General features: G+C 42.7%; 1 protein-coding gene across 3 annotated transcripts; it reads right to left on the reverse strand.

Moving 5' to 3' along the window:
• Positions 1-1,215: 1,215 nt before the first annotated feature.
• TIPARP (TCDD inducible poly(ADP-ribose) polymerase) lies at positions 1,216-27,413 on the reverse strand. 3 transcript variants are annotated; one of them, XM_054074628.1, is made up of 6 exons: positions 24,801-24,824; positions 23,212-24,278; positions 8,978-9,146; positions 7,414-7,595; positions 3,174-3,449; positions 1,216-1,948 (listed from the first exon to the last, which is right to left on the reverse strand). In XM_054074628.1, the coding sequence occupies exons 1-6, from the start codon at positions 24,807-24,809 to the stop codon at positions 1,501-1,503; spliced, it is 2,151 nt and encodes a 716-aa protein (XP_053930603.1). In that variant the 5' UTR covers positions 24,810-24,824; the 3' UTR covers positions 1,216-1,500. The 3 variants fall into 3 exon arrangements, with proteins under 3 accessions (XP_053930603.1, XP_053930604.1, XP_053930605.1); XM_054074629.1 differs by lacking the exon at positions 24,801-24,824 and adding an exon at positions 26,961-27,413 and having other exon boundaries at positions 1,217-1,948; XM_054074630.1 differs by lacking the exon at positions 24,801-24,824 and adding an exon at positions 25,677-26,829 and having other exon boundaries at positions 1,217-1,948.
• Positions 27,414-27,423: the final 10 nt, after the last annotated feature.

Here is a 27,423-nt window from a genome sequence, read left to right on the forward strand (position 1 = left end):
ACAAGCTTGAGAGGTGAGGCTGTGTAAGCCTTGTGAAACTCAACGAGGCCAAGAGCAAGGTCCTGCACCTGGGTCAGGGCAATCCCAAGCACAATTAGAGGCTGGCAGAGAATAGATTGAGAGCAGCTCTGAAGAGAAGGACTTGGGTGTGTTGGTGGATGAGAAGCTCAACATGACCCAGCAATGCGTGTTTGCAGCCCAGAAAGACCTTATCCTAGGCTGGGGTTGTTCTGTTCTGTTCGACTGCCCGGGCTTCCCGTGCAGCATCACCCCGGAACCCCTCTCTGCTCTGTGACTCTGTCCCACGCGCTTCCCTCTCCTCCTTCCCTCTCACAACACGTTCCATGGCCCCAGAGTGCACCGCAGCACACTGTCTGGAAGGGCTCATCTTCCCGAGCGAGGCAGGAGCTGGGAATGACTGAGCCGCCTGTTCCACCATCAATCCTGGGCTGGTTTGGGCCAGCTGCTAACACTGATCATTACTTTCTACTCCTTTTTCTATCCCACTCCTGGAGGTGAGGAAGGTCACCGAGCCAAACATATCTGCTTGGAAAACACACACAAAAAAAATACTCTGATTAAATGAAGATTGTGTTGACTATTATTGTATCAATCACCAAATTTAATAACAGCTTCATTAACACAAATTTTCATCCTTAATCAAATCTAAAACCTCATTGAAAAAGAGGCTTTGTCTGAGGCTTCTTTTCCAATAAACCCGCTCCCCACCTTTGCCTGGGGTTGTGTGACAGTAACAGGGACCGGTGGCACGTGCTCCGTGGGGCAGAGGTTCCACAGCAGACCTGGCCCTTGCCAGCTGGGTGCTGCTCAGGTGCCCTTTCTCAACCGCACCACAGCCACAAAATAGTGATAAACTACGTGTCCCATAAGCTGTTGGGAAGCCACTCTGCTCTAACCCTGATGGACTGCAATAACCACACTAACCTCTTCCTAAAATGACACGTTTATTTGTGTTGACCTACTTAATCCAAAGTATGGGCAGGATGTTAGTTTTTGTAATCTCTCCCAACCCTTCTGAAATATAGTAATAAAAAAATAGGATAATCTCTTATTTATTCGATTTAGGATGCAAATTACCTGGTTCCGATTATCTAGAAATAGCCATCCTTAAGATTTCAAGATCAGGGCTTAAGCAATTTTCTAGCCACCCTGGTACACAGAGAACGCAACGGAAATGATACACACCCCCACGTTTTTAAACATGAATATTTACTAACATAAATAAACAGTGTTTTATAACAAAAGGCACAGATTTTCAACTATAAACAATGGAAAAATATTTACAATTTGCACATACATAATCAAACAGCAAGTGCACAATTGGTCACTTCAGATCTTTTCTATATTTTGAGATTTAGTTCCTTCCAAACAAGTAATTTAACCAGTTCCATAATGTCCAAATTTTATTCCACATAAACTGCTACCAATGTCAGATAAGGGAGTTTATTAAAATGAATAATAATTTAGCAGCACAAGTTTTCAAATGGAGACAGTGTTGCTAACTTCTTCATATTGGATAATAAAATATGGGTAGCTCTGATCATCATTGAAAATAACAAAAATCTGTGGCTCAAAGTAATTGTCCACACAGGAGTCGTAGAGGTCACTGGTAATGCTGCCAGGGTTCACCGGCGGAGGTCTCCTCATGGTGTGGTTACCCACCGTGTACCTTCCCGTCAGTACTTTTGCCAGGAACATGTAATGAACTCCTTTGGGTGACCTTTTGGAAAAGTTATGGGAATAGCTTGCCTTTCTGGCAAAATAACTGCCCTGTCCAAACATGGTGGCATGCTTCCCACAGACACGCGGGTCGAAGTTGTGCTTGCAGATACCATCCACCACATCCTGGGAGGTGCCATGGAACAAATGCCTTTCGTTCATTATCCTGTCGAGCCCAGTCATTTTCTTGGACATATATTCCTTTTTCCTGGAACAGAAAACGGAAAGTGAAGATGAGCATTCACCGCAGATCTGCAGTGGAAAAGCAGTTTTCACTACAGCCCCTAAATATCAGCGTTATCATCTGGAATAGCAGATGTGTTAGACTAGACATAAGGAGGAATTTCTTTATGGTGAGAGTGGTGAGGCACTGGAAGAGGGAAGCTGTGGCTGCCCCATCCCTGGAGGTGTTCCAGGCCAGGTTGGATGGGCCTTGGGCAGCCTGAGCCAGTGGGAGGTGTCCCTGCCCATGGCAGGGGGTGGAACTGGATGGGCTTTAAGGTCCCTTCCAGCCCAAACTACTCTATGATTCTATGCATAAAAGAGGACGTGAAAACATTTCTGTGTGGAGAGCAGAGTGGGCCTTTCATTTTCAGATTACACTTTTGTGCGAAATAATAATTTTTGAAAGGATTGGAGGTGCTGCTGCTGGAGGCAGTTCTCTCACCTGCACAGCAGCACAGGCAAAGCAGCTGGAAAGGCGCCTGCTTATCTTTGCCTATGCTTCACGTTGGATACAGAAAGAAATCTTCTAAGTGAAAACAAAAATTAAATCCCTTTACAGCTTCAGGAGACCACAAAGAGGAACTACTGAGAGATGAGGTGTGTAAAGATGCTCTGGACCAGAATCAATACTGTTAAGAAAATCAGTCCCTGCACACACAACCCATCCCTCGACTTCTCCAAAGATTCTGTATTTCTTGAGAAGGGAAAGAGAATCCACAAATCTAATTCCATGTCAGCTACGAAGAGGTAAATGGATGGCAACTTTCAGACAAGTTTCAGGCCAACTTTCAGCTGGTTTGCATGGAACTGACTGCCAGGAGTTCGACGTTGTGAGGCTCTTGGAAGAGCCTGGGCACTAACGGCCACCTTCAACAGAGAGATTATTTGATGGAAACAGTGCCTCACAATTCGGCTTGAATATGAACTGGAAGATTTTTCAGTAAGATTTCCGAGACTTATTTTGAAGTTTCTGTGAAGATGTATTTTACAAAGTCATCAGTAAAGAGTGCATCAAACCTCTTACATAGCAAATTTCAGGACAAGATATTTTTCAGATAGAGTTGTTCAACTGAAGATGCTCTTTTTCTGCAGAAAATCTGGAATTTACACATTCTACTTAATGATCGATTTACATTTTGCAGCCCAAATTACATGTCTTAAGGTGTTTTTCCCACTATTGTGAAAAAATGATATTTGCAGTATCTTACCTTTTATATTTCTCCCAAAGAAACTGATTCTGCACTCTCAGAATTTTCAAAATTCTATATTTGGTCTCTGGCACGGTCTTGTGAAACAGGTTATAAATGGTTCTATAGCTTTTATCCTCCTTCAGAACAGGCACTTGGATGAAGTCCTGAGATGGATCCATACTAACCCAGGTTTCAGGGTAGAAGTTTGGAGAGGTAACAGCAGTTGGAGATAAGACCTGCGAGGAAGCTGGTTCAGCAGATGGAGAGGGGACTGGAGAATTTCCACTTAAGGTCCTAGTTGGGAAGAAAGAGAAGAGAAAGGTTGGGCTTAAACATCCACAAACAGAAGAGCTTCAAATCACATTCATTTCATCACCAACGGATCCTAAGCAGTTGCTGCTCTTCAATTCTGTAACAATTCACATATCTTTAATGCTTGTTTAAAACACAAACATGCCAGCTATTCCTGCTATTTCTATAACTCCTCCAGCCCCACAAACTAATAACAAAATCTTGACTTTCCGGGACGCTGTTCCATGTAAGGAAATCTTACTGCTTGGTGGTGTTTAAAAGCCTACTATCATCGTTATTCACGTTCTGGGGCGGAATTATAAACTACAGGCAGGCGGAACGCCACCAAATTAAATTATTTGGTATATTAGCTATAAACTATTAGCAATTTTAACACACAGGATAAGAAAAGATGAATAATGTGGCAACATTTGACCTAGCTGCTTTAGGATACAAGAAGAAACATATACTTTCTGGTATAGTATGAATAACAAATAGCCCCAACTACCAACATCTTCTAGGCAAAACTCACAGATATTTCACTGCACTTTGCAGAAGAGGCTATGCCACGTTTCCAGTACTACCCAGTATCGTGCTGAGGAAGGCTTTCTTATTTTCATTTGCACAGGCCAGATGTAGATTTGCATTTGCAGTTGCTTATTTTCATGTGACAGACCAGCCCCTCCTCTTGGGAACGCTGCCCGGTAAGAAGCCAGGAAGGGGTGAAGGGGGGAGCTGCTGCTTGTAACGGCCGTGGCAGGGCAAAACCAGACACCCAGTAAAATCCAGTTAGGGACACCAACTGTGGTACGACAAGACTTCATTCTTAATCAATACCTGCACCTCTGTGGAATTTTTCACTCTTGAAGCTGCTAAATTTAGATACTGTGGCATTTGTGGCTTATGTTCACCTGATTGTAATCTGTACAAGCAAGCCCTACTCAACCGAATAATCCTTACTTATTGGAGTTCTCCCTCTTACGTCAATGAAAATACTTGGAACATGTAAAGCTTGCAGGTTCAGGCTTTGGTTTTCACACTGGGAGCACATAGCTCTTCAGCTCCTACAAGCTGGTGCGGTGCCCTTTCAGTAGCAAGAATATATGGAACTATCACAAAAAGTCACCAGGAGTATCTTAGCACAGTATTTTTATAGGAAAAGCTGCAGTTGACTCCAGGACCAAACCACAAAGAAGGCAAATGGGTAAGGTGTGTTCAGAAGTTGGCAGCTCTTGTTAGGGAAGATTACAAAGTCAGAGGTACCCACTGAGTAAAGACTGAAGGTGGATCTTGTCTTAGGGGCACTGGCAGAAGCTGCCCAGGGAGAAGGTTGAGTCACCTTCCCTGGAGGTGTTTAAGGGACGGGTGGATGAGGTGCTGAGGGGCATAGTTTAGGGAGTGTTAGGAATGGTTGACCTCGATGACTCAGTAGGTCCCTTCCAACCTAGTGATTCTACGAATCCCACAGATTACCTTAAATTTAATTTCATTAAAATAACGTTTAATGAACATTAAAGTTCATAAATTTCTAAGTCAGTTGTATCCTGATAGTGTATCACTACCAAAGAATAAGGAGAAAACCTATTCTGACTAGGAGAAAACAGGCAAAAGGAACCTTTTATGTATTTATCCTGGGTAAACTGCGGTCTGACAACATCCAAGGCCAAATTCTGCCTCCCTACCTATGCACAAGGGGATTTCGCACACAGGAGCGACAGGCAAACTCAATTCCCTACTCTGCTTTTGTATACAGGAAGCTTACTGGAGAACAGACTCTTAAAGCTTCGCTAAAGGCAAAGCCATTTTCTCCAGAGGGACTTGTGAGGAATCCATCTACTTCTGGTCAGGCGTGCTGCTGCCCAGAAAGCCATGTAACAGGGACTTCTGCCCCTACGGATCTGTCCCAAGGTACACCAAAGCACCATCACAGAGCAGCTTCTGATTCTCCTTGCTCATTGGCTTGCTCTTCTCTGCAGAAGCTACATAATTTTCTACATGAATAAGAATTCCACTGCTATTCACATCTTACCTAAAGAAATGTCTATTAAGGTTGCCTTTTGGAATATTTAATGCCAGTGATATAATACGAGCCTGAAGGAACCATGCGTGACTTTTTTGTGTGACCCAGAAATAATTTACCGTGATCTTCTGATTGTAGGTCAAGCTTTTCAGGTTTAGAAAAAAAGTTGAGGGAAAGAAATCTATTTTGAAATTGATGCATTTGATTTGGATCAGAGACAGTAAACCGTCGCACCATTCACACTGTTCAGAGCTCTTTTAAAAAAGCGTTCACGTGGCTTTCACTTGCTGTTCAAAACCAAAGAGACCTCACTTTATTTGCATGGATTTGACTCAACTCCAAGTTCTTCTCACTGTTTATCAATAGCTTAACAGAAACCCAGATGTGGTTTTTTTCCTAAGGACAATTATTAAAATAGCAGCCTGCAATATTATAGGGTGCATTTCATTTTTATTCCTTCTAAAGCCAACAGGTAAAAAAAACTATTACTGTATAACCTCACTCATTCACACTTGGACTGGAAGACTAAGCACAGGCTCAAACAAGTTATAGATTAATGAGTAAGACATCAAACACGATAAAAATACCACAATCTTCTGGTGTACTTTGTTTGTTTCTTCTGATTGGTGTAAATTATTTGTATTTATAATATAAGGGAAGCCATTAAAAAGCCAACAACTGTCAACAACTATCACCCACTTCCCAGTTTCCATTCAAGTATTCTTTCCCAATTTGACAACTGATTCAAGCAGGTAGCATTGTGTGATGAGCAGAGGCAAACACTAACTTTAAGGATAGCTCCCATAAATATTCTAAATATCTTGTTCTCTGCTCAAAATTGGTGGATTTTTAGGTAAGGTCTTTAGATAAAGAAATAAAAGAATGAGGTTTACCGCAGAACAACAGAAATATCAGAGCTTATTGCTCTGGTAGCTGGCATGAATAATTATGGTCAGAACCCTCAAGGGTCCACTAAAATTAGTGGGAATTGCGTGATTTTAATAATCTCAAAATTAAACTCACACTGTAGTTAAATATTCATTTCAAAAAATCATCAGGAGACTACCCCAAATCCTTATTTTCACTGAGATGATAATCAGAATTGCTGCAACCAGACGGTCCACGTTTGGTCTTCTTACCTGCATCCTCCCAGTACCGTTCCAATAATTTTGAGTTTCCTTCCTGTAAAACCCCATCTAAAAATGCTCTTAACGACGTGTTTTGAGGCTCAAGTTTGTGTTCACCTCATGACTAGATGTGGTAACAACTCTGCGAGCTAATGAGCTAGAATTCTAGCCCTGCTGCCGCAGCCAGAGCTCCTTGGGTTGGCCCAGCATGCCAAGCTGCCCGACTAATGACCGCCACCCCTTTGCTAACAGCACAATATGTTACTAACTACTAAACTCCGACAATAACATTTCCAGCTGTGCTGGTGAGATCACAAAAATGGCATTTTTATGGGTTGTAATCAGAAATTACTACAATGCAACACCTTCCTCACTTTGCCTTTGATGGGTGAGCGTGTTTGCTCCCAGCTGAGACAATAAAAACCAGGTAGGCTTTAATTGTGCTTGAAAGTTATAAAATGGTTTTGAATGCTCATTGTTATGGGCCCTGGAGCTGACAGCCCAACAATCGCTGTACCCAGCGAGATGGTGGACAATACTCCGGCAAACTTGAAGTACATCTGTGCTTCTTATGTTCCAAGATCCACAAGGTACATTATAACCTTTAAAGAACAAACAGAGCCTAGCAGTAAGGAGCATCTCAGATAATATTTATCTTGAAAAGCAGCAAGCGAGAGCTATCAACGTGACAGAGACTTTTATTATTGCTTCTGATTTTTCTCCCCAATGATACCTATTTCCTTGTCACAAGAATACAATTCGCACAGACAGACCAAGGTGGAGAAGAAATGCCAAGTTTCCATTTTGCTGGGATACGTACTGTAAGAATGGCATCAGCACAACGCATGACCGAAGAAGGGGTCTCCTCTTGATCTCTCTTCTGAAACTCGCGTTTTGCTGGAATCCGTCTTTGATGTTTAAGATATACTGATTATGCCAGGTAAAAAAACGAACCTCTTTCAGACCCCGGCAGGTGGCTTCTTCTATCAATCTTACAACAGGCTGTTTCAAAAGAATCAAAAGAAAAACACATACATGATTAATTACACGTACGAAAACTAATATTTTTGCCATGGACCTCAAAGAATCCCCCTCTCCTCTCTTCCCCTGCTCTGAGGCACAAAGACACTTAAATCGCTTTGAAAAACATTCCATTACCCGTTTGCAAGATCTGCCATCACAGTGGGTTTCACAGCTTCCCTACAGGACTGGTGCAAACATATTTACAAGTGTCAAATGTTATTCCCAATACCTAACCTAAAACTCCCTTGCCACAAACTACTTTTTGTCTTTGCCCACTGAACGTGAAAAGCAGAATTCTACTGTAGAACAATCTTTTATTTGTTAATATAGTCTCAGATTTTCTTTTCTATGCTAGAGAAACCCAGTTCTTTTAACCTCTCCAATCAAATAGCCTAAACTTTTTATTATTTGTGGTGCTTTCTTCCAGATTCTCTCCAGTTTTGGCGTTTTTTTCATTTGCAAAGCCCTGATAAAGTCAGCATGATGCATGGAAAAGATGCGTGCAATCTAGTTCACAATGACGCTAAAACTGTAAGACACTGATGAGGTTTTATTCAGAATACTATATACAACTCTGGCCAACCGAAGAGGAGCTTCTAACTACCACACGTTAGTAAAAGGCTTACTGGGGAGCTTATTTGAATGAAGTGAACAGAAGTATTCTGGGCTTTGGTTTGGTTTTGTCTAGCACAATACCATCTGACAACAGATATGGCTTCTGTGTCCATAACTCTTTAACTGGTGTTAAAGACCTGAAAGAAAGAAGGCCTATTCAAAACCTGAAAGGGAAAACCAGTTGTTGAAGACCAAAGAGCAATGGTGACACTGGAACAAGTGTGCATAAACCACTGCTGGACAGATTTGAACTAGAACTTCAGAGAATGGTCCCCATGCCGTACGGGCTGGCAGATGAGGGACCATCCAGTGACACGACACATCCTGCACTGCGGTAACTTTGGGGACAGGTAAGTAAGTAAAAAACTGCAAAGCTAAATGGTAGTGGTGTTAAAAGCTGTCCCTCTTGTCTTAAAACCAGATTTCTAGGTATTAGAAAGGACTTTCTGGGTACTGACACAGGCCAGTTAGCTCTCAGATTTGACAATCTGGTCTGCCTCCATGTCTCCAGTTTTTCAGGGATAATTCAAGGTGCAGTCCAGCAGAGCAGAGTTATCCTTTTATTGCTTTTTCAGTTCAGCACCGACCTTCCTTCTTGATTATCTCCCTCCACAATAACTTTAAGTAACATTCCCAAATGTCCAAAGAGGAAACATACTGAAAATGTATACATAGCTTATAGCATATATTGTACATAGAGTTTTGGGCAACAACTCCAAAGTAGGATCCTGAAACGTGTTAAATACCTCGGAGTATTCTCTCCAGCCAAAGTGGTCCCTGCAGAAGTATTTCCAGACCGTGTAGTAGTTGGAGCTGGAGCTGGGGCAGGAAGGTGTGGACAGTCGTCGCATTTGGTCAAACTCAACAGTTTCATATAATTTCATAAGATTCAAATCCACCCAAAACTCATGTCCCCTGGAAAGAACAAGAAAAAGAATTCTCATCTTTTGTAACCCATTCAAGACATCACTCAAGATAACAGACAGAGCTATCGTTGGTGCAGTCCTCTCCAGTGATACCCTTGGCTGTGCTTATATCACATGACCCCCATGAAGAAGTGGATGTCGCATGAGCTTGAAGTGGGCACAACCCAGAGACAAGTGTGTGGAGCAGGACACAAGAGCTGTGAGGGCAAAGTAACTTTTCAAAAGTCTCTGGGGACAATGGTGGAAAAAACACAGTCTTCAGCACAGAAGGACAAAACGCCAAACCCGTCAGTCTTCGTGCTCCAGTGGTATTTATTCAGCATGCATGAATGGTACAAAAATCAATATCCGTATCCTTGACATTTTGAGCATACTAAGTAAATATATCACACACCATATTTGATGAAGCAGCCACATACTATTCAAAAGGTTATTCCTGTGAAAGTTCGTTAGTGCTTCAGGGAAGAAAAGAAAATGTAAATGGCTCCAGATGAGGAGCATCTGCTGCCAATCCACCGGGGAGTGCGAGTACCTTTCATGACATGCAGCAGAAGAGAATAGCATAATATGAAAAAGAAACACAATTTCACAATTATGAAGCCTACTCTGAGGAATACTGTGTTGCTTTTTTTGAGTTACTATATTGCTGCTACAAAAATCAGTGCCCGGATGCAAACTCACATAAAATGACTGGCGCTTTCCAAAGGACCCAACAACAGGATGTTACAAGTCAAGAACCAAAGTATACCCTTTATGAAAAGGAGAAAACAGTAGCACATTCCCTCTATACACTTTACAAAGCCATGTTTAACAGTGGTGGCGGAATCGCTCAGCAAACAGTTTCTAACGCTGTTTCATTAGTCAGTGTTAATAAATTAAAGAACATTCTCAAGTAAAGCATGGAGTTCTACAGCTCTGCTGATCATCAGACAATTGCTGGATCGTCAGCAATCAAGAACTAAATAAAAAAAAAATCCATCTAAACTGAAAGAAATGACAGTAATATTCACTCCCTACAAAAGTCATTTTTTCAGAACTCGGATTAAGATATTTCCAAAATAATGCTGTTTACATAATTAGTTTTCTACTTCTATAATCTCTTTAGAAGATGTCGGCTTAGCGCTATTTATTAACGGTTACTAATCTTTGGCAACTGGAAATGCAGTTTTTGAGACTACATAAAATATTTTCTTTGAATTCTGAACAGTAAACATAAATCAAGCTGATACTTGACATCTGCAGCTTATTTTTAAAACTTTGGCTCATTAGTACCATAAACAAAGTACCGCGTATGGAATTTGCCACATCAAGTGGCGGCTCTTCTAAACATCCACATGATTTCACGACTACAGATTTGCTTCAGAATGGCTGCAATTTAGCGATTTTACTCCCTTCCTGGTACAGTTGCTGAAGAGTTTTATTATACTACTTTCAGAGAAAACTACTGAAGAGTTCCACTTGAAAAAATGATGATCAGCTGGAATGATCCTTCATTTCTCAACAGGAGGGACAGGTGCACAGCCATTCGCAGTGTTTATCATCATCAATTAGTTGCATTTGGGTCTGTGAAGTGCAAAGCAAGTCTGCAGCATTCAGCGCTTTCCCGACATAGGCAAAAGGACAACGTGTCTGTTCCTATGGGCTCACAGTCAGGGGCTCTGATCCACTGCTGCTTGGGTAAATTTAGACTGCTTTTGTTTGTTTTCAATAAACTTTTACATAGACTTAAAGAAGAGTCCCAGAAGTCAGATCCAATGTCTTAAAAATGCAACTCTATTAACTATTTTTAAAGTTCTTTGGACATGAAACTCATTCCTAGTGCCACCCAACCCACAGGAGCTCTGCCTGACCATTTTGGGGACAATCCCCAGTGGTGGCTGTCTCTGCCACCAATACCAATCAGCTCTCTTCCCCTTGACATCCAGAACGTACTACTTGAAAGGAACATCTTGCAGTTCTCTGCACGTGCTTCTCTACAAACCATCACAGAACACAAGGAATTAAGACAAAAACTCTGTCAAGACAACACTCACACCAAATCTGTAGAAGGTTTAACAGCGTGTTCCCTACGTGCAGCGTACAGCACCATTTCAGTTAGAACACGAGAACAGGAGGAAACCAGCTACTCTGCGTAGGAGGCGCATTCCAATAACCCATGTCTTCCCACCCACGCCACATCCCAGGGCGAGAAGTCAGATATATTCACTAAAACCAGCATTCCCCCACCCTCCACTCTAGTGGCCAGCGCACAGGCACCCACGTCACTCCTGAAAGCCATCACCGCAGCCCCCTGGATTTAATTGCTACAGGCAGCGTATTGAGTAACAGCAGCATGACAAGACAAACGGCAGTTACAAGTGATATGAGACAGATCTAGTCAGGAGGAAAACACCCCCTGAGCAAAATAAGTGACCAGTATGAAAGCACTGAAATTAAATGAAGGTCTTAAAAAAATACACATGCTTTCTGGAGTGAAAAAATCTAATAACAGATCACCCCACCTTCCTGGTATGTAGTCATTTTGTTCCATAACAACAAGCTACAATCTACTTTATTTGAAAACAATGTGTGAAATCATGAGGAAATCATCTCTCTGAAACATCAAGCTGTGTCACTATTCATAGTATTTGCAGGCAGCACCATGAGCATGATTTTTTGAGTGGATTTCTTCATGAATATATTTTTATGTTGCTTTAGGGACATTTGCTTTTTCTTATCAACATGTAGTCTTACCATTCAGGATTTCAGTGCCTAATAAAGCTGTCCTTTGAGAAAAGCGAGTCAGTGACTGATACTGTTTATCTCATCCTTTTGGAGTAAGGAGGTCGACTTGCTCTTCTGGGGTTATGTTGCATCTACAAATCCAAGTCTTGAATCAAGACCACTCAGATACTGTGCTGCACGTTGTATGAAACAAAAACAGAGGAAGGCATTCCTCAAGACAAAACCCTCACAACTTGAGCATTCATTCGCACTTTGATACCTTTTCAGGTCAAATACCATAACACAGTTCTCTCTACTCCAAAGATTCATGACCTCCAAGAAGCTGCAAAGAAATGGAAAACCTCCTCCTTACAAGTAAATAGTTTTCTTTTAAAGGTGCTAAACCCCAAAGAATGATTTAATTTTATTATAATGGTGTATGTCATATTTGTTATATTGCAAACTTGATAATGAGAAATGGCTTGCAGTAGTTCTGTGCTAATGCAGGGCAAAGTAAAGAGAATCTGAATGTTGAACATTCTAAACCCAATAAAGACTATTCACTAGCATGCTGAACTCTTAAAAGCAATCATATATGGTTAATATCCTAAAACCTTAAATGTCTAAGATTTTGAAGACTGGAAAACAAATGCCACAGGCACTTGAAACACAGTTGGCTTCTGCTACACGACTTGACTGTTTTGAAATGCAGTGAACAGTGTTCAAGTACAGCCTCCAACAAGCTTGGATTGCTCTGTGGCAAAGCAAGAAGAACTGAAGTCGTGCAATGGGAGGGACCCCGTGGAAGGAGAAACACTTTGAGATGAACACAGCACGAGACTGCTTTGCTTCATGCTTTCATTGCAAAGCCAGCAGACCTTCAGGATGAACTCCCAGCACTTTGGATTGACAGTGCGTGTGCCAAGAAGGGTATTTGTATGCACACGTGGTTCCAACTCCAAACCAGAGGGAGAAATGTACGGTTTTTACACGGCTTTCTCCTAGTAGTGCTATAACAACATCAAAACTTCACACACAACTCCAGTAAAACAAACGGCATAACTTTTTTCCTACAGCAAACAAAACCTGTGCAGTGCTAAGGATGCACCTCCCAAGACTGTTTAAGATTTGAGGCTGATAGCTAATGACAACTCACAGTGAAAAGAACTTCTCTGAAAGCTAAACATTCTTCTGCGAAACCTGTACAGAACGTGCCAAATTATTTCTCAGTACTGAAAAATGTAATGATTGTCTGCTGTTTGGAATTTTTTGCATTTTTGTAGCCCACTGCTTCTGCCTTTTCTTTATCCAATTCCCCTTCCCTGTAAGCAAACTGAGAAGGATAGGATGGTCATCACTAATTGACTTACACAGACAATTCACTCTAATGAGAACCCAAGTACTGACACAGCTGATAACCATCTCCTTCAGACATTCTCCTTGGAAGCCTATGTACAGTACAACACAAGTGTTCCTGTTTTCCTATTCCTAACTACAATCACTCAGCCTGTCCAACTGGAAGGGGCACAGTGTTTCTGGACTTTTTGGTGTGGGGAGGTGACACAGAGAGCAGCAGAACTCTCAGAGCTGAAAACTCTCTCTAATTATAAAAAACCAAACCAAAACAAAAGCCATAATCAAGATAGTTCTTGGTTTGGTAACCTCCCTCCACTTCCTTTAGCTGTGAACAGGGAAAGGTTCAACTGTTTCAGGATCGCAGAATCTTCACGAAACTCAAACTTCTGTTAAGTTAAGGATGCTCTAAAAATGGTATTTTTATTTTTCAAGTTGGTGATGCGTTTAGAATTCTACTTCCCACTAACTGTAATGGAAGATGAAGTGATTAAACTATATCACCTTGAAAACAGCTTGAAATACACAAAACAGTGGGGGTTTTTCCCTGAATACTTTAACTAAAATCTTTTGAACTCCACACGTTTCCTACCTAAAAATAATTTATTCAGAAGAACACTTCATTATTGTATACAGCTGAAAATTTTAGACAAATGCATGTACTTAAGTGACTGCATCTGAAAAATGAACTATGTGCCCAAATGCCTACCTGTTTTTTTTCCTAATTATAACATTGGGAATGAAGATACTCTCACAAAAAGCCTTCATCCACTTAAATATATTAGTCCAATGCTAATTTACATTCTTTACAGTGCATTTCTCTGTTAAGAAGTAATAACTTTCTCAAATTACATTTACTGTCTTTTAAGCTCCAAAATCCTAAAATATATTTAGCAATGTTGTTTAATAATAGCTCTTCAGTTAAAGCACTTCCTCTGTATATTAAAAAGCCTATTACCAGCTTACATAATGCAATGCCAGGGAAAAAAATGAATTGTGATTACAGCCAGTGATTGCACGATTACACTCCTGCCTTCAGCTTTAAGACACCAGCAATGAAAGCAAATGTGAAAACTGTGATTCTCAGCTGTCTGAGGCCTAAACATAGGTTAAAGCCCCCAAATTTAGTGTTCAAGAACAGTAAGAATGCAAGAAGCTCAAGGTTACGCCTGATACGTTCTTTAGCAGAACATCACTATCTTCAGTACACTATGATTCACTGCTTCTGGGGTAGAGTAGACTAACGAGTGTCCTCCATAAGGTATAGATAATGGATAACATGGGTTGGGAGAGGGAAGAACAACAAGGAACCAGCAAGGCACACATAGCCTTGTTTTGTGCCCTGAAGGGAGTCCAAGAGAACATGGAACACATCACGGGAATATGACTGTATGGCTACCTGCACCTCCAGGAGATGCCCACGTACAATGGCAAGGAAACACTTGGTCCTGTGATGACAACAGAGGCAGAACAAATACACGCAAACCCAGCAATTAAAATCCTTTCTCATGTGCCAGGGCAAAACATCCATCCCAACACCTCCTCTGCACCAGCTCCAGAAGACAAGCTCCATGAACAAGGTCTCTTGCTCTTTATACTTTTCTTGGGCAGTTTGTGTCAAGGAAAAGGAGAGTTGGTATGGAAAAAAAAAAAGCGTCTAGTGTTGTTACTCATAAAATGGTTTGGGTTGGAAGGGACCTTAAACCTCATTCAGTTCCAACCCTTTGCCACGGGCAGGGACTCCTTCCACTGGATCAGAGTGCTCAAAACCTCATCCAGCCTGGCCTTGGACACCTCCAGGAATGGGGCAGCCACCACTTCTCCGGGCAACCTGGGCCAGGGACTCCCCACCCTCAAAGGAAAACATTTCTTCCTAAGATCTCATGTCCATCTCCCCTCTTTCTGCTCAAAACTGTTCCCCTTTGTCCTATCCCTGCACTCCCCAATATAGAGCCTCTCTCCATCATGGGCTTTCAAGCATCGATCTGGACACACCAGTCTGGAGAAGAGTGGGAAGGTGGTGATGAAGGCTACAGCTTCTCAGATGTTTGGGGAAGCAGGAAATGTATTCAAATACCTTGGTGGGGCAAAGTGTCACTCCCATTGCCCATTGCCTCTTTGCATCACGTACCAGGAAAAGCCTTCAGTACAGCCTGAAACCAGTAATAAAGCAGCGGTGTGTTTTTCTACAGAAAGATTAAACCTCTCTGCAAACACCACAAAACTCAGCCTCATCTGGCTTCTGAGGTAGAAAAGTACTACCCCCATCTTCCCCTCAGAAATACAGAGGCAGAGAGAGACTAAAACAAAGCCCCAAGTCCCACAGAGAATCTGCAGCGGAGGTGGGAACAGAGATTTCTTGATAACTTCTTCTCACCAACTAACCAAATAAAGGCCTCTATTTATAAACAAAGCACTTTGATGGAATTATTTGCACTGAAAGAATAAGCACGTTGAACTCTTTAAGAATACAGCCCATAGCCCCAAATTTGGTGCTGTACTACAATTCAAAATGAAATTCCACAAGTGCTCTCAATAGCAGAACCTGGTCCCTCAAATAACTGACATTTTCTCTGTCCCCTAACTATAAGAAATAGCACAAAATCATGATCTCTTCAGGACACTGAAGCCAGCAGGTACCTTGACTAGCAAGTTACAACCTGGGGATCTTTTTTCAGGTGAATGCAGCCTGCTAAAATAAGCCTATTTGGGCTCACTATTCCTTGCATCCTTCTGGAGAACTTCAGCCTAATGTTTCCACACAGCAACACAAACGTCGCTAGAAGTTACGTACAATCAGGAGCAATCTTTTCTGTAAGCACTGTGAAATTGCGTGTGGTTTCGAACCCCTCCCGAGTTCAGTTACATGTCATGAGTCTTACCACAAACAGGGCTCAAGCGAAAAAAAAAAGAAACCTAGCAATCAGCAAAGGTCTGTACAGGAAATGAAACCCTGTTCCCATCAGAACAGCTGTGATACGAAGCCAGACTGAGCGCAAAGCACCACTTCGATGATGAAACTGCTGATTTTCTGACTAAACCAGTTCCTCTCTGCAATAGCAACAACCTGAAAGCCACTGAGGGCAACAAATGAGCTTAAAATACCCAAACAGGTATGGAAACCTTTTGTACTTGAGAGATGAGTCAAACCAAACTCAGCTGTTGTAGGGGACGGAAGCCAGGCATTCACGCTTTCAGTCACCCAAAATGGGCAATATTTCATCTTATTTGTACAAATATCAGCAATATTACATCTTATTTGTAGCAAACGGTTGGTTGCAGTTGCAGGATGCAGTCCAGCTTTGGGTGTGGGACCAATCATTTAAACTCCGCTGCATGAAACTAAGCTTCGCTTGAAGTACATCCCCTTAATAAGACCTTTCTTTATAAGCAGAGGTACTGGCAGTCTGAAATTGGAACATCAGATCTTGGACAACAGGAGCCAAAACTTGCTCCCAGCAAAACCAGTACTGACTCCATAGGAAGCAACAGTAAGCAAGCGCCCAGGTGACGCTTAGGAAGGGACGCTCTTCACAGAGTTCTTCACAATACAGCAATAAACATGCAGCCAAACCCTAGTCATTGCAGTAAGGAGTGTGAAAGAACAGGAACCTTCTCTCAGAGCAGCAATACTGTGCAGCAGGGCAAGAACAAAAACAAGCTGGTAAACATGATCCCGCAGCCCTGATCTTATCAGTAGCTCATCATTCTATAACTGAAAAGAGGAGCACCAGGTGACAGGGCAGGAAATTAAGCTTCATATTTTGCTTCACTTGTTCTCTCATCGTGTCACGCTGCTTCTCTGTGCCGTGACTGTAAGCCTTGCAGAAGGTGTACAGTGAGAGGCTCAGAAAAGAGAAAGGCGCTACAGAAAGCTTTATGTCTATGCTTAAAAGGCACCACTGTCACAGAAAAAAATATAACTGCTCAATATAGCAGTAGCTTTACTGCTTTTTCCTATATGTACATTTTAGAAGCTGGAAAGGCAGCTTTTCCTGCCTTTCCAATTGGTGACTAGGGGTGCTTGAGAAGCAATCTTCTCCGATTCTCCCAGTGAGAGGGTCTAGCTTGACTTGCATGTTTGTACATCCAAAACTGCTGCTGGGATACAGGTCCAGATACACATACAGCTCAGATGGACCCTGGCCCCAGATCTTTAGTGGCAGGAAAAAACATAGAAATCCACCCAGCTCTCTCACACACCCAGATATCATCTCTGGACCAGGAAGTCATTGAGGCACAACTGCTAGAAGATAAGAGACCGCACTGAGAAGGTTTGTTCTGTTCTAGTCTTCCCAAGAAACCCACTGCTGGCCACCTTTGGACATGAGGTTAGAATGGTCCCTGTGGTATGAACTCCTGTTTAGGACTAAAAATCTGTAGTAATGAGCATGTCAAACATTCAAGTCTTCGAAATACAGCACCCACCATAATTCATAATCCAAATGTAAGTGCCAGCTTCTATTTGCAGTAGAAGACAGGCAGGGGTGTCCCTGTCTGAGGTAGATGGCTAGTTTCAGTCATACCTATATCAGATGAGGATCTGTTTTGCAGAGTTTTGTCTGTTAGCTTTTTGTATCAGTTGATGTTTTACAGACACAGCTCAGAGCGGCAACAGCACTGATATAGGAATGGGTTTTCAAACGATGAGGCATTTGAGCTACAATATGAACACTTTCTAAAGCGCTTGGATGGACTCCCATCTCCAAAGCTCCATTTTTTGAAGTGTTCCGCACAGACAGGCCTGCTTCTGGCTTTGACAATTCTATCCAATCTCAGGACTTAAAATACCTCTGAAACTTATGTTAAATCATGAAACTACATCAATTCCACCATAGCTTGATGTGAGATGGTTGTATACAAGTGTAACAGTCACTACTGACCACCAGTTGTGGGTGTTCCAGTTTCTGAATGTTTCATGTCACACCTTCCACATGCAGCTTCCCCAAAAATAAGAAAAGACTCCTTTACACATCTGACTACAATAATTCTGCAATTATTACTCAGATCAAATCCCTACTGATTTCAACACATACATGCACCAAAAATGAAGGAACATCACAATCCCTGCTCTTGCCAAGTGAATAATTCTAACAGACTCTGTTCTTCACCCTTACACCCAGACAACGCTGCACCACTGCACGTGCTGGATTACCTGCAAGCAACTCTGAAGAGTTTCACCAATTACGAATCTTTGTTTCCGAAAGGACTGTTTTATTACTGTAAGTACACAGGGAACAGACTGACCTCAACCTGAAGCCAGGTGACAGCTGTTTCCAAAACTGTAATCTGTTTACTGACATGAAACAAGAAAAGAGAGATACAAAAGTGACTGCCGATGCTTACGGCAGCTCAACATAGCACTTCTAACTTCCCTAGATTTATACAGCTAGAGGCCAATTAGTTTTATTTCATATGTAAATGATACTATAAAGTGGAGCAAACAGGAATTCATTGAAGGGTACTATTATAAAGCACAAGGCAAACACTTCCAAAATCACTCCACATGCTTTTTATTTAGACTCCCTGTCTTGCATTCCTTCTAGCAAGGAATTAAAGAAGTTCAAAACCACTCAGCTGTGTATATTCAAGAAACACCACACACAAAATCACCAAGCACAGTGAATTTCAGCTTTTCTTCCATCTCCAGTGTTATCAATAACACATGATTTATCTCATGCACTGTGGCAGCTGTGCAGAGCAGAAAGAGAACTCCAAGTTTAACTATTCAATTGGTCAGACAACATGCAGAAGTCTCTTAACAACTGAAAGGCTTCCACTCTGCTCTAGACAAAAGTATATAAGCATATTCTAACAGCAAAGAAGCAAGTTATCTCATGAAGAAAAGAATGAAGGAGAACTAGTTTCCTTTACATTTCTTTTTGTCCTTACCTTTCCTTTCCAGGTGCCTCCATGTGCCCATTGACAACCAGGCATGTATACAAGTAATTAAACTGCTCGCAGGCAGAATATGTGCTGCTAGAGGTCTACCTGCTTCTCCCTAACTGGAGACACTTCATTTTGGCCTTTCTCTTCCACCTAGAAGGAGCCATTTCCTAAAACTTACAGAAATTACTGAGAGAAAAAAAAGAAGAAATCAAAGCAACCATGAGAAGCTGTTGTTTCACAGGAACTGGGATATGCTGGGGTACACGTAGTTGAACAGACACTGCTGTTCCCATGGCACACAGGGATGTCTCTTTGCCAAGAAAAGGGGTGGAATTTTGTTGGGGGGGGGAATTGATGGGTCAGGAACTGTGGACTCATTTCAAACAAATCCTCCTGTGATCAGTAATGATGTTGCTTATTTTGAAAAGCAACAACCGCATGGCTGGACAGCGAGGGGTGGGGAAAACCCACTCAGGTCTACAGCCAAGTATTTCCTCTCACTAAAGAACAACTTAAGATATCCCAGCTTGGGTACTCTCGTGTTGGAAAGCAGCACTTGGCATTATCCTCTCCTCTCTACTTAGCTGCAAGCTGGAACTCCTCTAGGGCCTCTCCTCACATACATGAGGAAAACTGAGTGTTTCTAAGTATTTCAACCTGCTTAAGTACATATGCCCCCCAGTTGTTTAGATAGCTCGGTATTTGGTTCTAAATACTTGACAGACTTAAGAAAGCAAAAATATAAACAGGTTTTATATTCAGTTTGAGATCAAACTGCCATAACTGTCTGAGGCAGTCGTACTACAAAGTAGTCACAAAATAAGGTGTACCACTTCTGCTCTAAGATCTTGATCCCTTAGGCGCAAGGCAACAACTTAATTTATATTTCACATTACTCATTAACATTAAGCTGAAGAAAGATTTCTGCAAAATAACTACTTGAAGAGACACATAGTTGAACTTGGAGCTCATTCTTTAATTGAGCCACTTTCTTGAATGGTCCAGGTTTCTTGGAGCAGGACACAACAGCAACAGCACGCATGCAGATTACTTACTATGCCACAGAAACTGTGTTTAAAACAAAGGAAAATAAACAACTACCACCCATCGGTTGTCAGGCTGGCTTCTGAAGGGCCTTTCTTGGACATGCAAACTGCTGAACAGACATTTCCTTGTTGTATGCAATCTGTATAGATAGGCCTGTAAAGCTAGTCTGACCACAAGAGATTAATAGCTTTAGCCAAATAATGCGGTAACCATGTGAACGATGAGCTGTTCTAGCATGTTTGCAAGCCTCTCTGCAAGGTTCAACACACTGCTATCTGCATCTTGTTGCCAGGAGACACAACATCGCCCAGGAACATAAGGGAAGCCTGGTTGCACTGACCACCAGTGAACTCCACGAAGAGTCGGGAGTCCAAGCAACCCATACCCAAAGATTTAGCAGGTTCTTCTGATATAAGATGATGTCGTGTAAAAAGAAACTGGCAATATTGCACAGTAAAACATTTACTTAAAACCATGCTAAGTCTAAGTTCTAGACCATATCAGATTCAACGTTTGAAATCATAGAATCATTAAGGTTGGATAAGTCCTCCAAGATCATCAAGTGCAACCATCAGCCCAACACCACCATGCCTACTAAACCATGTCTCAAAGTGCCACTTCTACATGCTTTTTCAATACCTGCAGGGATGATGACTCCATCACTTCCCTGGGCAGACGGTTCCAATGCTTCACCTTTCTTTCAGTAAAGTTTTCACTAATACCAAGTCTAAACCTCCTCTGGAGCACTTGAGGCCATTTCCTCTCATCCTATCGCTTGTTACGTGGAAAAACAGACCAACGTCCAGCTCACTACAACTTCCTTTCAGGCAGTTGTAGAGAGTAATAAGGTCTCCCTTTGGCCTCCTCTTTCTTCTCTAGGCTAAACTCAGTTCTCTCAGCTGCTCCTTGTAACACTTGTGCTCCAGACCCTGCATCAGCTCCATCACCCTTCTCTGGACACGCTCCTAAGTTCTCACCGATACTTATCTACAAACTTGAAGCACTTCCCAGGGCTGAAACACACACAAGAGCCACAAAACCTGCCAATACGTCATTCCACAGTAAGTGCATATTATAAATTTATAACAGTCATGCAAACTTGCACTGGGCCACGTAAGCAAAGACCTTCACAGCACCTTTTAAGAGAAGGGAGCAGCACACAGGCTATAGAAATAGTAGCTCCAAACAGAATTTGGTTAGAAAACACTGCTCTTTAAAATTATTTCAGTCTCGGCAGTCTACTTTGACCTGAAGAAAACAGTTTGGCAGCCACTCACTGGGTCGCCAGCTGAACCCAAGAGGATGAAGTCTAGTTTGTATTCAAAGAATCTGCCTTCACTTCGAAGGAGTTCCGTGCTGACTGCAGAACCAGCAGAGCCCTAGCCCAGAACACCTGGGTCTCCTGAGACCACACCATTTCGCTGCCTTCATTCACGGTTAACAGAACATCACGTGCCTCACAGCACACCTGCTAAGTTTCTTCTCAAGTGGTTCAGGCAGACAGGAACTCTGTGTACCCAGAGACCAAAACACCCACCAGACTGGAAACCTGCAAACTAAGTGTAAAGGCAGGCAATGCCGCTCAGCCAATTTTACAGGCTGGAGATGACTAAGCAATGATGAAGCATTGTTTCATTTAAAATTATCGTTCTTAACTCCATCGTATAGAACACGTAGCTCACATGTGTAGCGATAGATTCTGCAATATGGGCTTCAAAAACAACACTTCTCGCTCATTTGCACAGAGCTCAAATTTAAATTACTTGCATGGGCTTCTCTGATTTCTGCATTTGCTGTTCTGTTTTCAGGAATCATTTAAAATACCTGGAAAAAAGTGCAAGTTTTTCTGATGTAAAATACACCAGATTTTATCTACCATGCAGTTATAATCTGAGTTGTTGGGGTTTTTTTTTTTTTTAAGTGATTTCACTCTTTTTCTTTAAGCAGACTGTGGCATACTTTTTTCAAGACAATTCTGTAAAATATTATTATTGCCTATTACATATAATTCTGATTTCCTACTTCATTTTGATTCTCAGCGTGGGGTATCCATATTCTGGTATTGTCTTCAGTAGAAAGGATGAATCTGTAGGCTGATGTAGCCTGAGTTTTAGTGCTGAATCCAACAATTCAGTTAGGTGAAAGACTCACACTAACTTTAGGCATTAGATTGGGTGCCTGGTACCTAGTGTGAAATCTCAGCATAGTAAATGAAAACTACAACGATAAGGAAGAAGGGATATACTTTTCAGGAAGTGGAAGGAAGAAAAGGCAGTGAGATCAAACCCACAACAAACCAGATGGCAAAGGCAATTTGAAGTTTTTACTATGCGACTACAAAAGTGTTGCTTTGAACAGACTGTGACTGGAATGAGTTGCACCCGGCTTACAGATTATGGCAGGGCTGATAAGATAAGAGAAATCTGCATTGTATGTTTCCTTCAAAAAAAACCCACCAAAACCAGGAGTCTACACCCTGTGCTCAAACAAACATGGACTACATCAATCCAATGAACTTGTCAACATTAGCACTCCCCACTACTACTCGAAATGGACCCTGTGTTACAAAAGTTGAAGAAGTTCTGGGTTGGATCTCAGGGTGCAAGATCAAGCCTGATTTGATAACATAACCAGGGAAAGTTAAAAGCTGTTTCTAATTTCAGAAAACGAGTAGATAGACACTACCGTGTATAGAGGAAACAATAACTTTAATTAGTGATTTAACATTTTTAGGTGACAACTTAAACAGATGATCAGCATTTCTAAACATATTGCTCTGGTTGCTCATAGTGAATTAGCAGAAGCATCATCTTATTTCAAATACTTCAAGTCCTTCAGCTTCAAAGAATACTTTCCAGATGATAAACAGCAGCTTTAATAGGTGTGTAAGAATTTTCTGTTGCAGCAAGCTTGTTACTCAGGTAACATCATCACAGGGTTTACAAAACACTTGTATACAAAACATCAAGGAAAAAAGAACACACATTGTGTTATGTTTCTGCACTGCTGCTCAGTTAAGGACCTTTGGCTTTGCTAGTAAAGGAGTAAACTCATTTACCTACCGATATTTCACTTTGATCCTATCGTTGTCAGGGTTGCAGTAGAGTCTTTCCAGATGCTCCTGGGAATCATTGGTCACACTTTGCCAACTCTGGGTTGCTGTGCTTCTCACTTGCCAGTGATAAGGCAAGACTGTGTGATGTTTGGGACAATCATTGCCATAAACACAAGTGCCCTGGAGAAAATCCACACATATTTCTATTCCGTCTTCCTGATGGGTGTGATATTGCAGCTGGTTCAAGAGCTCAAATACCAGATCAAGAGAAGCTTCTTCACTTTTATCCTGGAATATCCCAGCATTGAATTTATTGCTTGGGTTCAAATTGTAATGCACTGGACGGGTATCCTCTCGGAATAAGCCAGTTGTGTAGCTTTCCAGAACCTTCTCAAATGTGTACCTTTCCAGAACCTTGTCAAATGTGTACCTTTCCAGAATCTTGTCTGGGAACAAAGGACAAGTGGTGCCATCACTAGCAGTTGGGTGCAAAGGATGATCCTGGAATGATTCATTACTGTTATCAGCAGCAGTTCGAGGAGTAGTTTCTTGTGAGAAACCTTGCTCTCCTGACTGGACATTCTGCTCTGGATGTCCAGAAGAAGGACAAGCTACTGGCAATTGACTCTGCACTTCTGGAGCTGTTGGCATCAGCACAGTCACATTATTTTGTGACACGATTTTTGGTTGGGGACAAGAAGTGCCAAGGTCCAGATTCTTTTTCACAGCAGGTTCACATAAGTCACTATGACCACCGCTTTGGCCTCGGGGTACAAAGACCCTATCCAAAGTCCCAGCTCCCAGCAAACTGGTAAAAATCGGCCGCAAAGCCCTGAGAGTTTCTGTGTCCAGTCTCTTCTGCACTTGCTGCTTCTTCTTGAAGCAAGGCTTCACTGGTGGTATCTTTTCAGATTGTCTTATCTGAGGAGGCAACTCCTCTGAAGGAGGGCACTTCATTCCCGGGGAGGGAGCCTGCTGCACAACACACGCTGTCTTGAGTTCGGTATCCATCAGACACGGACTTTGCTCTCTCCAAATCACTTTCAAATGTCCCAGAGCCTCCCAAGAATCAATCTAGGGCAGAAAGGAAAACAAGACAGTTAATCTCTCTAATTGCTCATGGTTGACACGAACAAGATCACCCCTGGAGAGGATTTCGAGCCAGCAACAGCAAACTCCTCCCCACCCTGCGACTGTGGGTAGCCCCTAGGCACGTAAAGCATGAAACCAGCTAAACTCAGGCTAATTAATCCCAAACACACACTCATCGTCCTCTCGCAATGAAATCGCAGAGACGCTCAGGCACGCACACACAGTCCCCAGAGGAGGGGGCAGGAAAGGGGGACGGTCTGATGCCTTCCTCCTTGCGATGATATTTAATAATAAGCAGTACTTTCATTCATTATATTCCACAAAAGTGAACATTGCATTGCTCATTTTTATGCCTCCCTCACACACAATCCCGAGAACAGAATCATTAGCAGACATACAGCCCTGAACATTCCCAACACGCTTTTATGCCCCATTTCTTTTTCCACCAGACAAACAGGCAGACATACACATTCCCATTCTATTCACATCCATCTCCCCTCATACCTCCCACATTTATCACATCTCGCACATCCATCCACCAGCAGCAGCAGGCTGTGGGCTTCACTTAAAACGAACAGCCAACTCCATACCGACTTCAACAGGGGTGAGGATTTAATCACTGAGGTTTTAGGCACAGGAATTCGAGTGCTTACACCCTGTTCCTCCTGCTACGCATCTGATGCCGACAGTCTCCTACATGCCCAGACACTCCCCCTTCGCACACAGCCCCGCTCACATGCCCACACGCTCTCGCACTGACTCAGATGCACTCGTCACCCTGCTGTGACACGCCAAGCTCGTTTGCCTCTTACTGGGCTCGTCAACACGAATTAAAACCGGGCAGGGAAGAAAACAAGGCAGTAGTTACTCAGGAACAGGGGGAAAAAAAACACCAATCAATTGCAAGATGAAAAAATAATTTTTCTCTGAAGTACAAAGAAATAATACGTCTCGTACGTCACCCGAAAGCAAGCTCTATACCTTTTAATCAGGAATCCTATAATATTTGATTACGTTTAATTAAATCCTCCTCAGTTTCCTTCAGTTTCCTTCTTGATGTGCTTCAGTTCAGAAGCACATCAAGGATTGCTTCCTAGATAAATGCATTCCAGGCAAAGTTAACTTCTCATGACCCCAAAAAATCTCAGAAAACAGATAAAATTTGCCAATAATTTCTTACAACTCACAATTTGCTCTAGAAAATTACTCACCACCGAGCCTTCCTTATTTTGCAACATTCATTTATAAGGCTTTTCTATCACCCTGGGAAAAAAAACCACCAGCATAAAAAGTTGCACCTCTCCAGTTTCCCATTTTTAGATAAAATTTAAAAGCAACCGATGTATTTGTTTGCCAGTTAAACTCCAAAATTACTGGTACCTCTGTTATTCCTCCACAGATACACCAGGCAATCCTCTTTCTAAATCATCAAGGCTACTTTAGCTCTTCAAAGTGACTTCAGAGGTCTGAGACCTCTCAACTCCATCAGGAATCAGATGCTTCCCCACACCGTGCCCGGATTTAACAGTCCCTGTGATATGCAAGAGGGTCTGCCAGGGTTCAAGAGGTCCTGCTGTGCCAAGTTGCTAAATAAGCGTCTTCTGGCCGTTTTCAGCCATATCTTTAATGCTATTTCAATCCTGTTACTGCTCACTTGATTGTCATTTAAGTTTTGCTGCTATTTTTGAAGAACTGCCGTACTGTATGGAGTTGAATCCCCCATGTACTCTAAATATAGAAAGCAGTGGGAATGAAGAATACCAGAATTTGTTGGCATTTCTACAAAGTCTGACACAACCCCCCCTCCCCGAGACTGTGCCTGTAACTCTTAATTTAACAAATTAAGAAGATCAGATCCGATCGCCTTCACACCACCAGGTCCCTTCTGAGCTGACACGCGATGCTGCCCATGTTCAAAGCAATTCCACAGAGCGCTTTCTCAAAGGCTGGTGAGGACCTCCCTCGGTTTTGCTTTCACATCACCTACGAACCAAAACCGGGTTCCTTTGAGCACCGGCTGGATCTTCGGGATCTCTTCACCGTCAGCCTCAGACAATAGTTGAAAAGTTTTCATCGCAGATTGTCCTTCAGTTTCACAGGAAACTTGACGTTCGCTCACTTGCACGGCAACATTTTTTTTTTCCAACCGAGGGTAAGAAAATATCCCTATTGGAAGATATGTCCACTCGCACCGAGTGAAACGATCGAGTCGAGTCTTGCCTCGCTGTGACAGGTCAGGACACGCTCCGCACCCGTGTCTTTGTCTCTCCCCTCCCACTCTCGGTTCCCGAGCTGTAGGGTCAGTCTCGGGGTTTTTGTGTCAAAACTTGTATTTCAGCATTTTCACACCCACCCCCCCCAGATAAATTACTGTTCTTTAGAAACAACGTAAACAAACACAAAGAGCGATGCTACATCTGCACAACGGGGAAGGTGTCTCGGTGGGAGATCTCAGCCCTAAGCGCTGGCCGCCTCACACCAACCACACCTCCTTTGCCTTTGCTGAAGGAAGCGAGTCTGGTGGTCCTAAAATAAATAATTAAACCCAGACAAAAGCAGCAGCCCAAACGCAAAGCCAAAAAAAAAAACCAAACCCACCAACTCAAAAGGAGCGCATTCCCTACGGACAGACTTCCCCCGCAGGTTCTTCCCGCTGCGACCTACCCGTTGTGCTTCCCTCCAGCAGGATCCCTGCGATCTCTCCCGGTTTAAGGATACCTCCAGAGCGAGATCGGCTCTTCTGGTGGTGGTGTGAAGGGGGAAAAAAAACCCCACACGAGCGATTTGCAGCCGGGTCGCTCGTAGGGCTGTATCGCCACCTTAGAAACGCGGGGACACCTGCACACACACACACACACACACCCCTGCCGCCACACGGGCCGGGCGGCTCCGCAACTCGTCTGTGGGGCTACCGGGGGATGGTGGAGGGGCAGGGAAGGAGGGAAAGAGGGAAGGAGGCAGGAAAAGAGGGAAGGAAGGAGGGAAAGAGGCAGGGAAGGAGGCAAGGAGGGGAGGAAGGAGGCAGGGAAGGAGGAATGCTGCAGCCCTGCCCACGCCACAGTCGTTGCCCCGACCGCCCCACAGCTCCCTCTGCTCCTCACATCCCCTCGCTGTTTTAAATATCGCT

Source organism: Cuculus canorus, chromosome 9 (genome assembly GCF_017976375.1).
Source record: "Cuculus canorus isolate bCucCan1 chromosome 9, bCucCan1.pri, whole genome shotgun sequence".
NCBI lineage: Eukaryota > Metazoa > Chordata > Aves > Cuculiformes > Cuculidae > Cuculus > Cuculus canorus.

Coding starts and splice junctions, on each gene's coding strand:
- TIPARP (XM_054074628.1), bottom strand. Junction 3,450..7,413: donor GTGCTGATGCCATTCTTACA/GTACGTATCCCA, acceptor CTTCCCAACTAG/GACCTTAAGTGGAAATTCTC. Junction 1,949..3,173: donor CTTTGGGAGAAATATAAAAG/GTAAGATACTGC, acceptor TTTCTGTTCCAG/GAAAAAGGAATATATGTCCA.